The sequence below is a fragment of the Myotis brandtii genome, unplaced genomic scaffold (genome assembly GCF_000412655.1).
Source record: "Myotis brandtii unplaced genomic scaffold, ASM41265v1 scaffold797, whole genome shotgun sequence".
NCBI classification, from domain to species: Eukaryota; Metazoa; Chordata; class Mammalia; order Chiroptera; family Vespertilionidae; genus Myotis; species Myotis brandtii.
In genome coordinates, this window is record NW_005371210.1 from 682567 (window position 1) to 695250 (window position 12684).

Consider the following 12684-nt stretch of genomic DNA (forward strand, 5'->3'; position numbering starts at 1 on the left):
CATGGCGGGGCCCTGGCTGGTGTAAGTTCTCCGGGTCTGCGGCTTTGTCTGTATCGGGTAATGAATCGATTCCTCAGGACCCCAGAGCTCGTGACCTAGGGTTTTGTGATTCAGTAAAACCACGTTTGTGGGCCTCTGAGTTCACTCGGGGCTCTGTGGCCGGCTGCGTGGGAGCAGCATGTGCTTGGGCACCTGGTCCCTAGAGGATTCACACCCGGGGACCCCGTGCCCAGCCCGAGCCTGGCTGTCAGCGGGCTCAGCACTAACAGGATCTGCGGACAGAACTGTCTGGAGCGGGAGGGGGGTGTCCAGGGGCCGGGGAAAGCCCACCTCCCATTCCTGGCGAGTGGTCACGTGGAGGCGCTGGCAGGTGAGAACTGCCATAGGCGAGGGGCCACTGCAGCGCCCGGGAGGAGTGGACACCAGGCCGCCCGGTGTGCAGGGGGCGGGGATAGATCTGCCGGATCGCGCAGCGGGAGGGCACCTTGCTGGGGATGCTGGAGGGGCATTAAAGGAGCGGAAGGTGTGTGTTTAATGAAGGGAGAACAGCCGGGCTGTAGAAGGTCTGAGGAGGGGGAAGAGGGCCCGGGAGGAAGGTGTGCCCAGCGGGCCAGGAAAGGAGGCCCGCTGGACGCAGTGGCCCCGAGGCGCTCACCCCGGTGTCCCGCGGCCTGGGAGCTGCATGGGCTGGGGCTGAGGAGGAAAGCTGGAGGTTCTGAGGCTCCTGGGCATGTTCGTCTTGGAGATGTTAATTCTCACATTCATCTCTCTAGTGATAATGGACAAATACCAGCAGCAGCCTCACCTGTTGGACCCACACCTTGGTAAGAACAGGCTGCTGACCGATTATGGTCATCCAGTTCCTGATGACCACAAAGCTTTGCTGTGAGTGCGGGCTTGTGTGCGCACATGCTTGTGTGTGTGTGTGTATGCGCATGCTTGTGTGTGTGTGTGCGCGCACATGCTTGTGTGTGTATGTGCATGCTTGTGTGCATGTGTGTGCGCATGCTTGTGCGTGTGTGTGCATGCTTGTATGCGTGTATGTGCACATGCTTGTGCATGTGTGCATGCTTGTGTGTGCACGCATGCTTGTGTATGCATGCTTGTGCGTGTGTGCATGCTTGTGTGCGTGTGTGTGCACATGCTTGTGTGTGTATGCGTGCACATGCTTGTGCGTGTGTGTATGTGCATGCTTGTGCGTGTGTATGCGCATGCTTGTGCGTGTGTGCATGCTTGTGTGCGTGTGTATGTGCATGCTTGTGCGTGTGTGCATGCTTGTGTGCGTGTGTGTATGTGCATGCTTGCGCGTGTGTATGCGTGCTTGCCAGCAGAGGGTGTCAGGATGAAGTGCCTGCGTCTTACTTGTTAGCAGGGCTGTGAGGTGTAAAGATGTGAACGGGGAATGTGTAGGCAGGAAGAGTTAGCTTTGTGCACACATGTGACTTCTGAAAAGTGGGCTGGTGCTGTTCTTCAAGTAACGGACAGGTTTTGTAGAAGGTAAGCTTTCTGAACTCTCCTATCGCAGGCGGGAGACTACTCCTTGGTCGATAACCTGGCTGGGGGAGATATTAGCTATGGGCTTGTCATATATGGCCTTTACGATGTTGAGATATGTTCCTTCTGTTCCCACTTTGTTGAGAATTTTTATTATAAAATGATGCGGAATTTTGTCAGATGCATTTTCTGCATCTGTTGAGTTGATCATGTCCTTACTGATTTTTCTTCTCACTTGTTCTATCAATTCTGAGAGGAGTGTAGAAATCTTTAACCCTTTGAGTGCCAACCAATATCCTAGGAACTATGCTAAAATTGCCAAGGCATTTTTGCAGATTTTACAGCAGTTTAGGAAGAAAATTATGAATCGCAAGTAAATGAAGTTACATATTCAAAAACTTAAGGAAACCTTTACTACATTGACATATTTAGCAATATCATCATCACTAATAAAAGCAGACTTAGAACTGGACGCCATTTCGAAGCTTTGATAGCGCTCCCTGCACTTTTGGCGAAAGGAGGAGCGCGATCGCGCTCCCGGCACTCTAGGGGTTAACTATAGTTACAGGTTTGTCAGGTTCTCCTTTCAGTTGTCAGTTTTTGCTCTGTAATTTGCCTAAATTAACCCTTTTTTCTTTTGGCATTTTGTTTTAATGTCATAGTAATGTTTAATTTTATAGCAAATTTTTTGTGTCTCTTTTTCTCTAGAATGGATGATGAACTTGTTGTTGGAAATAGTGCAAGATAAGACATCTCCAGTTGACCTCGTACATCTGGCTTTTAAATTTCTTTACATCATCACCAAGGTAACATTTGCTTTGCACTTTATAGTTGACAGAACACTTTTTAAATTTTGTTTTCTCTTCTTTTAACAACACTTTCTTAATATACCTGGTCCAGAAGTTACCTTCCAAAATGTTTTTTCTTGGAAAAGATGGTTTTCACATATAAATTGTGGGTTTTATTTTCTCTCTCCCTTTTTTATTTTTTAAAGATTTTTAAAAATACATATTTTATTGATTTTTTACAGAGAGAAAGGGAGAGGGATAGAGAGTTAGAAACATCGATGAGAGAGAAACATTGATCAGCTGCCTCCTGCACACCCCCTACTGAGGATGTGCCTGCAACCAAGGTACATGCCCTTGACCGGAATCGAACCTGGGACCCTTCAGTCCACAGGCCGACGCTCCATCCACTGAGCCAAACCAGTTAGGGCTTTTTAAAAAGATTTTTAATTGAGTTTTGGAGAGGGAGAGAGAGATAGAAGCATTGATGTGAGAGCGAAGTGTCCATCAGGTGCCTCCTGCATGCCCCTTACCGGGGGCTGAGCCTGAAACCAGGGCATGTGCCCTAAATGGGAATCAAACCAGCAACCTTTCAGTGCATGGGAGGATGCACAACCAACTGAGCCACACCGGCAAGGGCTCTTTTCTCATTTTACCGTATTTTTGGGGTCCCATATTTAGTGATCCAGGGGTTCTTTTGGCTACAACAATATCCAAGGTATTTATCATTTGCATTTGAGTAGATCAGGTACCACCTAACTAGAAATAGAGAGAGATGACTGATTCAGAAAAGTTTTTTACAAGGAAAAAGCAAACAAACATGGAAACGAAAGTACTTCTCAAACTTTAATGTACAGGTGCTTTTCCTGGGGACCTTGTTATAATGAAGGTTCTTCGTAAGTCTGCCTGGGTGGGACCTGCTATTCTGCATTCGAATAAGCTCCCGGGTGCTGTCTGTGTCTGGCCTGCACTTACTGTTTGCATTTCACCATGGAGTGATGGAGAGCCTCTCGGGGTGGGCTTTGTGGTTCTGTGGGCTACACGTTGCGGTCATGCCTGCTGTATGCTGGAGAGAGGCACTTGGCCAGCGAGGGTGCACACGTCGCTGTAGCTCGATGAGTGTTTCTAAGTTGTATCACTGTAATATGATCTAATTTTCTTTGATCACTGGGTGGCATAGGTGGTGATTTTTTACTTTTATTTATTGATTCGTTTTTATTGATTTTTATTTTGTTTTTAAATATATTTTTATTGATTTCAGAGAGGAAGGGAGAGGGAGAGAGAGATAGAAACATCAATAATGAAAATCATTGATTGGCTGCCTTTTGCATGTCCCTCACTGGGGATCGAGCCCATAACCCGGGCATGTGCCCTGACAGGGAATCGAACCCGTGACCTCTTGGTTCCTGGGTCGATGATCACCTACTGAGCCACACTCTTTATTTATTGATATTAGAGAGAGAGGAAGGTGGGAGGGGGGAGAGAGAAACATCAGTGTGTTGTGCACTTATTTATGCACTCATTGGTTGATTCTTGTATGTGCCCTGACTGGGGATCCAACCTGTAACTTTGCTCTAATCATCTGAGCTACCTACACCAGCCAGGGCTTGGTGGTAATTTTTGATGAGGAAAAAGATAATTTTTTCCCTTTATTTTCTTAATTATATAATCAATGCCTTTTTTTTTTTTTAATGTGGTAGGTTCGAGGATATAAGACATTTCTTCGTTTGTTTCCTCATGAAGTAGCTGACGTGCAGCCTGTTTTAGACATGTTTACAAATCAGAATCCTAAGGACCATGAAGTGAGTGTCCCTCTCCTTCTCCTCTTCATGTTCTCTCCTCTCCCTCCTCGCTCTTCCCTTATCTGCTCCACCCCTGCTGTGGCACCGTCACCTGCTTGTCTCTTTACGTTTTACCTTACTATGCTGTTTAGTATCACTCTTGTATTCTTTTGGCTTTCTCTTTTTTTACGTTTCTTTAAATTACCTTTTTTTAAAAAAAATAATTCCTTTTATAAAGAAAATATGCTTACACAGTGTGGTGATAACCCTGTTACCGCCCACTTTTCTTTAACTTGAAATATCCCTATGTGGAAAGCATTATGCTCAGTGGAATGCCAGTCTTCCCCCGGATGGGTCACCTAGAACACCTGTAATTCCCCAGCACCGAGTGGTGACCATACGTGTGAAGTGTCCCCCAGGGAAGGTATGGAGACTAGAACCCGTGGTTTCTGTGGGGGCTGGTCTTGTAGGTACTCTGCTGAGCATGGACTGCACCCTCAGGCTCCCAGAGGAAAGCAGGTGTTCAGCATAAACCTCATGGTCTGTGCAGTCAATCTAGGCACAGTGAGTCACCCTTGTCAGTGAGGGAATGGTGGGAACTCTAATGAAATCCAGGCCCCCTGATGGGCATGGTGGCTGCCCTGTACGCGAGCCGTTCTGAGGAGAGCAGCCAGGCCTGTGGAGGGAGCACTCTTGTACCCGTTGGATTCAGAAGAGCCCATAGTTACAACCACAGGTTGAAGGTCTTAGTGCGAATGTGTCCCATTTCTGTTGAAGTCTTGGGTGAGCCTTTCCCGCTCTCCTATGCTTCTTTTTTATTTATTTATTTAAACATTTTATTTTTTAGGTATAGCAAAGGTGGAGATTTATTGAAGATCAAGTTCAGACTCCCACGTGGGGAGGGAAACGAGTCCCCTTACTTAAACATTTTAATATATTTTATTGATTTTTTACAGAGAGGAAGAGAGAGGGATAGTTAGAAACATCGATCAGCTGCTTCCTGCACACCTCCTACTCGGGATGTGCCCGCAACCAAGGTACATGCCCTTGACTGGAATTGAACCTGGGACCTTTCAGTCCGCAGGCCAATGCTCTATCCACTGAGCCAAACCGGTTAGGGCGTCTTCTGCTTCTTTTTTTCTCTTAATATATTTAGAAAAAAATTTTAAATTGATTTCAGAGAGAGAAAGGGAGAGGGAGAGAGGGATAGAAACCTCATTGATGAGAATCATCGATCGACTACCTCACCCCCTACCGGGGATTGAACCCACAACCCAGGAATGTGCCCTGACCGGGAATCAAACCCTGACCTCCTGGTTCATAGGTCGACGCTCAACCACTGAGCCAGGCCGGGCTCCTCTGCTTCTTGCAGAGAAGGTGATTCCAGGGCCAAAGTGGAGTCTTGCTTCACTGACTGCTGAAATTCTGGGCACTTGTCTTTGATGGGAAGTTGAGAGTTTTTTCTCGTCTTCTGTTTCTATGTGCTTTCTACTTTCTCAAAAGGCTGATTGCATGCTGAAGCGTGCCAGTGAAGAAAAGCTGTCATACTGATGTGTGATGGTTTTTCTTTGTCCCCTTTGCTGTTTGTTTGGTCTGCTGTGGTAGCCACGTCTGTATGAAGAGGGTGTGTGTGGTGTGGTGGGGTATAGGGAAGTCAGTGGAGGAGCTAGCGATGGCCGGAACCCCAGACTCAAGTCAGTGGTGTTTGAGGGGCCTGGAGTGGGCATTGAGTGGGCAGGGAGGATACCAGGTTTGTGATCGGGGCGTGTGGGTTACCTCCCTCCTTTATACAGGAATCATTTTATTTTGGTTTAACTCCTTAGACTTGGGAGACCCGCTACATGCTTCTACTGTGGCTCTCCATGACCTGCCTGATCCCTTTCGATTTTACACGCCTTGATGGGAACCTTCACACCCAACCCGGGCAAACACGAATGTCCATAACCGACCGTATTCTCCAAATAGCACAGGTGAGTGTGGTTGTACTAGTAATTACCAATAGTTAGTGCTCTTTTGTGCTCATGCTGTCCTGATATTAGAGTTTAATTAGGTACACTCTTGACACTTCTGTATTTCTGCAGTTGCTGTTATTACTTTTCAGAGGTAAAATTTCATTACTTATTTGGAAATTGTGGTAAGTCATATAGAGGTCAGGATGAATTATTTTAGCAAATTTCATTTCTTTATAGATATTGCAAATACTCTAAGCATAATGACATATAAGAGGTCTCAGGTGGCAATGGTAAGATAAAATAAAGGTCTATTTAAATTTAAATCTATTGATAATACATGATCATTGTAGAAAAACTAGAAAATAGAGAGGCATCAAAGATAATACAGTCTCTCAAATTCTAGTGCCAGGAGATAACACTTGTATATAGTCTTCAAACATCTGATATAAATATTGTGCATGTATCTACTGCTGCTTAAAGACTTACCCTAAACTTGAGTAGTTTAACACGTGTGTCATCTCAGATTCAGTGGATCAGGACTCTGGGCGTGGCTACTCCGCCTTCTGCTTGGAGGTCTCCCCTGGTTGCAGTCAGGCCCCTGGGGCGGGTACGCTTCCGAGCGCTCCTGGTTGGTGGCAGAAATCAGAACCTCAGGGCCTTAATTCTTTGTTGGCCGTTCCTTACCGCATGGTCCCCCAACGGGGCAGCTTATGCTGTCAAAGCCAGCAAGGCCAGGCTCTGCTGGCAAGACACAGTCACAGTGATGCGTTACTGTCATGGGGTGATGTCCACCTCCACCTCTCCCCACACATTCTTTTAACCCATCTGGGAGGGATTACACAGGGTGCAAGTGCCCGCAGACAGGACAGGGGTCACCTTACAGTCTGCCAGCCATACTTTCATACCAAGCATTCATTGAGCGCCATTGTGTGCAGACACTGTGCTGATTGCTTTTCATGTATTAACTCATTTAATCCTTCTTAATGAGTCAGTTCACTGTTTTAATCATTTCGCTGAGGAGACAATAGGCATAAAGATAAGTAACTTAGCTGGTTCATTTTCTCATAAATGGATCCGCCTTTGAACCCAGGCAGCTTGGCTCTGGAGCCTGTGCTTTTTACGGTGCTCCTCACTGCCCGCCTCAGCAGGGCCTTGGCAGCACATCCCGAATGTCTTACGTCAGATGTCGCCCTCATAATCTTTAAGGACAAAGGTGCTCCACTGTACCCAGTTTTAAAACACTCTCTCACAGATGGACACTGTTTCTAGGTGTGCTCGGTCACAGCAGGTGGTGGTGAGCACCTTGGGGTCCCTGTGTGCTGTGTCCTCGGCGGGATTGCCGGATGAGGGCGGTACATTGCTAACCATTTGGCACCCTGTGCGGTTGTTCTCCGGAAAGCCTGCCTCAGAGAAAAGCTCTTTTAAGAGTGTTATTTGGAAAAAAGTTAGTTGAGATGAGAATTGGAAACCTCTGAAGGCGGGCCTCCTAAGAAAAGCTAGTCGTTTGTGTTAGACCCAGGGGCCCTTCTGTTTGCATGAGGCCTCCTAACTGTCCTGATACTTAATGCTCTAGGGCCCCAAGTGTCCTCTGTGGACACTGATTGTTACGGTGGGTAACACACACGGTTCATCTTTCTGCTATTCTTGCAAATGTCTTTGTAGGGCTATGACACACACCGTGTGTGGTTTGGCGCTTGCCTGAGGAGCACAGCACTCGACAGCTGCAGCTTTAGTTCAAGTTCAGAGAGGTTTGTGCAGCTTTGGCATTTGGCCTCTGTCTGTGAGCTTCATGCATTGGGCTCTCGGGAAGCTCCTGAGTGCAGGACTGGCCGGCTGAGCAGCCCCCTGAGATTTATTCTGTGTGTAATGGCACCTCTCCTTTATGCTTTCTTGTAGTCCTACTTGGTTGTCAGTGACAAGGCCCGAGACGCGGCTGCCGTCCTCGTGTCCAAGTAAGTGCCCGATTGCCTTCCTGCGGCCCTGTTGGTGGATGTGTGACTGCTGCCCTTCTGAGGGTTTGACTTACACTACAGGCCCAGTGCACGAAATTCGAGCACGGGTAGGGTCCCTAGGCCTGGCCGGTGATCAGGGCCGATCAGGTTCCCCACCTTCCCGCCGCCTCCTTCCCTCGCCTCCTGGCACCACCACAGTGTGGTTCCCCGCCTCCTGGCCTCCCCGCTTCCTCCTTCCCTTGCTCCCTCAGTGCCCTGCCTCTGCTGCCCATGGCCCGCCATGTTCTGCGCTGCCCCCTCGTGGTCAGCGCATGTCATAGCAAGCGATCCAACTCCTGGTCTGCCAGTTGAACTCCCAAGGGGACACTTTGCATATTAGCCTTTTATTAGATAGGATAGGATGCTGTGTTACCTGTGTGTCTGTGTTGTCCACTGGGTTGACGGGCCTGGGGAGGTGTTTCTGTCTCTTTCTTTGAGGGAGCACCAGCTCTGTTTGGGTGTGGGAGATCTGTGAACCTCATGACCACTGACAGTGCCAGTTAGGGGCTCACACAGGTCATCTGATGCTGGGTTAGGGTCTCACAGGTCACCTGTTATGAGCTAGGAGCTCATTGGTCACCTGACAGTGGGCTGGGGCTCACAGGTTATCAGATCCTGGGTCAGGACGCACAGGTCACCCAACTGTGGGTTAGTGGCTTACAGAAGTCCTGAGACTGGGTTATGGGTTCAAGGAGGCCACCTGATAGGCCCATCAACTGAGCAGAGGGCAGATATAGAATAGGGTGGCAGACGTGCCTTTGAAAGTCACTTAGAAAGCATTTTACTGCAGATCATGAGCTGTGATTGGGTCATTGTGGCTTGGGATAAAAATCCCCAATCACCTAGGTCAGTGATGGCGAACGTTTTGAGCTCGGCGTGTCAGCATTTTGAAAAACCCTAACTTAACTCTGGTGCCGTGTCACATATAGAAATTTTTTGATCTTTGCAACCATAGTAAAACAAAGACTTATATTTTTGATATTTATTTTATATATTTAAATGCCATTTAACAAAGAAAAATCAACCCAAAAAATGAGTTCGCGTGTCATAGGTTCGCCATCACTGACCTAGGTTAACTAAACAATGGGCCAGGCCTCAAACAGGTAGGATGGCTCTGTCTGATGAGCTGGGTAAGCCGACCCAGGCGGTGGGCCCACTGCGTGCAGAAGCTGACATGTGAGGATGGAAAGATGCCGTTTTTCTAAATTAATCTTTTGTATGACATGGTGTAAAATGTGTGTAGAGAAAATACATTAGAAAACTTGGCTTTTTTGGGTTTCCTCTACATTCGTGAACGTTGGAAATTGGCTCTAAAAACGTGTGGATATTCTGATTGGGAAATGGGCCACACCTCATTCAGGGATCCCGGGTCACCTTATGCTTACAGCCATGGCCTCCTCGCACAAAGTGGGAAGTGGAACACTTACTTCAGAGGGCACTTAGGGGCATTGGGAGAGAGATTTGTGAAGGCACTTGCTGAACCACAGAACGTAAGAAGCCTGAACGAAAGAAGCTGATTTTAGGAGTGAGCTGCCTGAGACGCTTGCCAGATTGAGGCCCCACGGCTTGGACAAGGACTGAAAGGCGGCATATTGATTTCTGATAGTAAAAGTGATCGCGTGTGTTTCGGAAAATAAAGAAGAGCACAAAGTACAAAATAGAACTCACATGTACTTCCATCTCCCTGAGATGGAACTGCTTTTGTCCTTTGTCCTGCCACTGTGTGTGGGCGCTTGTCTGCGGGCGTGTTGGTGCCCATGCGTGTCCGTACCAGGTGCCGACAGGCCTGGAGCTCCCTTCAGTCTTCTGCCTCATGGTTATGATGTGAGTGTGGTTTCTCCAACCTCCTGTTGGCCATGTGGGCTGCTATCCCACCTTTGGTTAGTAAAATTAATACCGACATGCACATCCTGCATAAAACTTTGTACTGTTCTGATTGATTCTTAAGGGTGAGTTCCTAGAAGTGGAATGAGCATTTTAGGGGTTTTAAATGATGTTATTGGAAAGGTTGAACAAATTGAAAGTCACCTTTTCCCCATATTTACCAATACTGTGTGTGACTTTATGAATGAAAAATGTTTTTATTTGTTACCAGAATTACTGAGGGATTGGTAGGTTTGTGCTGAGCCTGACTTTGGGGAGTTTTGAGTCTGTGGGGTGGAGGAGGTGAATCCCTAAACCTTTTATTCCCTCCCTGGTGGCCTCCATGGGAAAGATGACAGCAGAGACTCAGTCCTGGCATGGGGGCAGGTTCAGCCACTGACGGACTCTCCCTCGCCATCTGGTGGTCAACAGGAGCAAGTGTTCCTTGTGGTCGGGTTTTCAGCGCATTAAAATGCTCCAGCCAGTTTGCCAGGCTGCGGTGCAGCCCTGCTCTCAGGCTTCCTGGAACCGGCGCCAGTGGTCATTGGATGAGGGCTCTGAGCTGCTCTAGGTTAACTCACCTCATAGCACGCGTGCCCCAGGCAGGTTCTGGTTCACATTTTCTGTCTTTTTTGTGTGTGGGTTGTTCAGTATGGTGATGGGTGTGCAGGGCTGGCTGCGTGTGTCTTTTCTCCTCTGCCTGCTTATTTTCTGGTATTTTGCAGAGGGAGCTGCCTGTCTAATGAGGTCAGATGTTTTCCCTTCACTACTTGTAGTTCGGAGCTTTCCGTTTCTCTTTACTAACTGAACCTGAAACGTCGGCTGTTTTATGTAACTTGATGTTCTGTGGATGCCAAGACGTTTAGATTTGAGTTTCTTTTATAGACACTTGTCAGTGGAAACATATGACTTTATTCCTATTGATTACATCAATTTTAAAAGCAGATGTTTTTGTTTAATTATGAAAGCAATCTGAGCTGTATATAGGAAAGTTGGAAATTTTGGAACAGAAAATTAGAAAACCCCCACACACATTTGTAATTCTAATGCACTGTACCTGTGTTGCATTTCTTTCTTTGTCTGCACTGCTATGGCATTGCCCATGCACGCATCGACCATGCACGCACAGTCTCACTGAGTTGGCATCCTGCGTTATTCACTCGGCGTCACCACAGTGACATGGCCCCGTTCTGTCCCCTGTGTCAGGTGCTGGTAGCGGGTGAGGTTCAACACCTGTTTCTTGTCTTAGGCTTCACCTGCCTGCTCTGTGGCCTGACTTCTGTGTGTGGGTCTCTTGGTGCGTTGTCTTCACTAGCGGGAGCTTCCCACAGGTGTGGGTGGTTGGTGGCCTTTTACTTTCTCCTTTGGACGAAAGTTTTACTTTTAACATCAAAACGGTGCCCTGGCTGGTGTGATTCAGTTGGTTGAGCGTCATCCCGTGTACTGATGGGTCACCGGTTCCATTCCCAGTCAGGGCACATGCCCGGGTTGCAGGCTCGATCTGTGTTGGGGTGAGTGTGGGAGGTAGCCGATTGATGTTCTGCTCTCCCATCAGTGTGTCTCTCCCTCTCTCTTAAAAAAACACATACACAATAAAAACATAAAAAAAGTCAAAACAGTAATTTTCCCCTTATTTTAGTTATTTTTACTTTTAAGCTTGAAGTCTTATTAACAAATTTTGTAAGTAGTCATTTATGTTTTTCTACTTTGTTGTTTAATGTACAGTTACTAACCCATGTGGAATTTCTTTCGGTACACGGTTATACGATCTCTCCCCTCACAGGTCACTTGGTTGTTCTAGCAGTTTTGTGAATATTTCACTTTTCCATAAATTTATTTAAAAACACACAGTAAGTTTGAGCCTTAGCCGCCGTCTGATTGCTCACCTTGCACTCGCTGCCAGCTGCCTTCCTGCCTCGCCCAGCTGGTTCTCCCCCCACCTCGGCCTGCTGAGCTTGCCCCCACCCCACTCACAGACAGGTCCGAGGTCAAGAGCGGCAGCCCCGAGTATGCCTCCTTTTTCGTGGTCATGGGCGCCTCAGCCACCATGGTCTTCAGCACCTTGGGTGCTGCCCATAGTACGGCTAAGAGTGGCACTGGCATTGCTGCCATGTCCGTCATGCGACCAGAGCTGATCATGAAGTCCATCGTCCCAGTGGTCACGGCTGGCATCATTGCCATCTGTGGCCTGGTGGTGGCAGTCCTTATTGCCACCTCCCTGAGTGAAGGCATCAGTCTCTATAGGCCTTTCCTCCCACTGGGCGCTGGCCCGAGCGTGGGCCTCAGTGGGCTGGCAGCTGGCTTTGCCATTGGCATTGTGGGGGCACCGGCCTGTGGGGCACTGCCCAGCAGCCCCAACTATGTGTGGACATGATCTTGATCCTCATTTTTGCAGAGGTGCTGGGTCTCTACGGTCTCATTGTCGCCCTCATCCTCTCCACAAAGTAGCTCCTCTCTAAGCCCACCAGCCACAGGATATGCTGTAAAGACCACCCCCTCCTCATTCCAGAATGAACAGCCTGACACACATGCACAGGCAGCTGCCCCCACTCTCCCCAAGTAGTTGGTCTTTTTAAAAAATATATATATTTTATTGATTTTTTACAGAGAGGAAGGGAGAGGGAAAGGGATAGAGAGTTAGAAACATCGATGAGAGAGAAGCATCAATTCAGCTGCCTCCTGCACACGCCTTCTGGGGATGTGCCCACAACCAAGGTACATGCCCTTGACTGGAATCGGACCTGGGACCCTTCAGTCTGCAGGCCGACGCTCTATCCACTGAGCCAAGCCAGTTAGGGCCCAAGTAGTTGGTCTTGTA

General features: G+C 47.9%; 2 protein-coding genes across 2 annotated transcripts in view; both read left to right on the plus strand.

Moving 5' to 3' along the window:
- Positions 1–732: 732 nt before the first annotated feature.
- Positions 733–12684, plus strand: part of TBCD (tubulin folding cofactor D) — a 99569-nt gene continuing 87617 nt past the window's right edge. The window contains exons 1-5 of the mRNA XM_005883658.2: positions 733–824; positions 2203–2300; positions 3980–4081; positions 5884–6030; positions 7909–7964. Coding sequence (XP_005883720.2) covers positions 746–824; positions 2203–2300; positions 3980–4081; positions 5884–6030; positions 7909–7964 — 482 coding nt within the window. The 5' untranslated portion in view covers positions 733–745. The remainder of the gene's footprint in view (positions 825–2202; positions 2301–3979; positions 4082–5883; positions 6031–7908; positions 7965–12684) is intronic.
- Positions 9393–12393, plus strand: LOC102245003 (V-type proton ATPase 16 kDa proteolipid subunit-like). Its single transcript, XM_014531230.1, is given in 3 exon segments — positions 9393–9410; positions 11734–12187; positions 12190–12393. Coding segments are annotated over 3 exon segments (597 nt in total). The 3' UTR covers positions 12315–12393.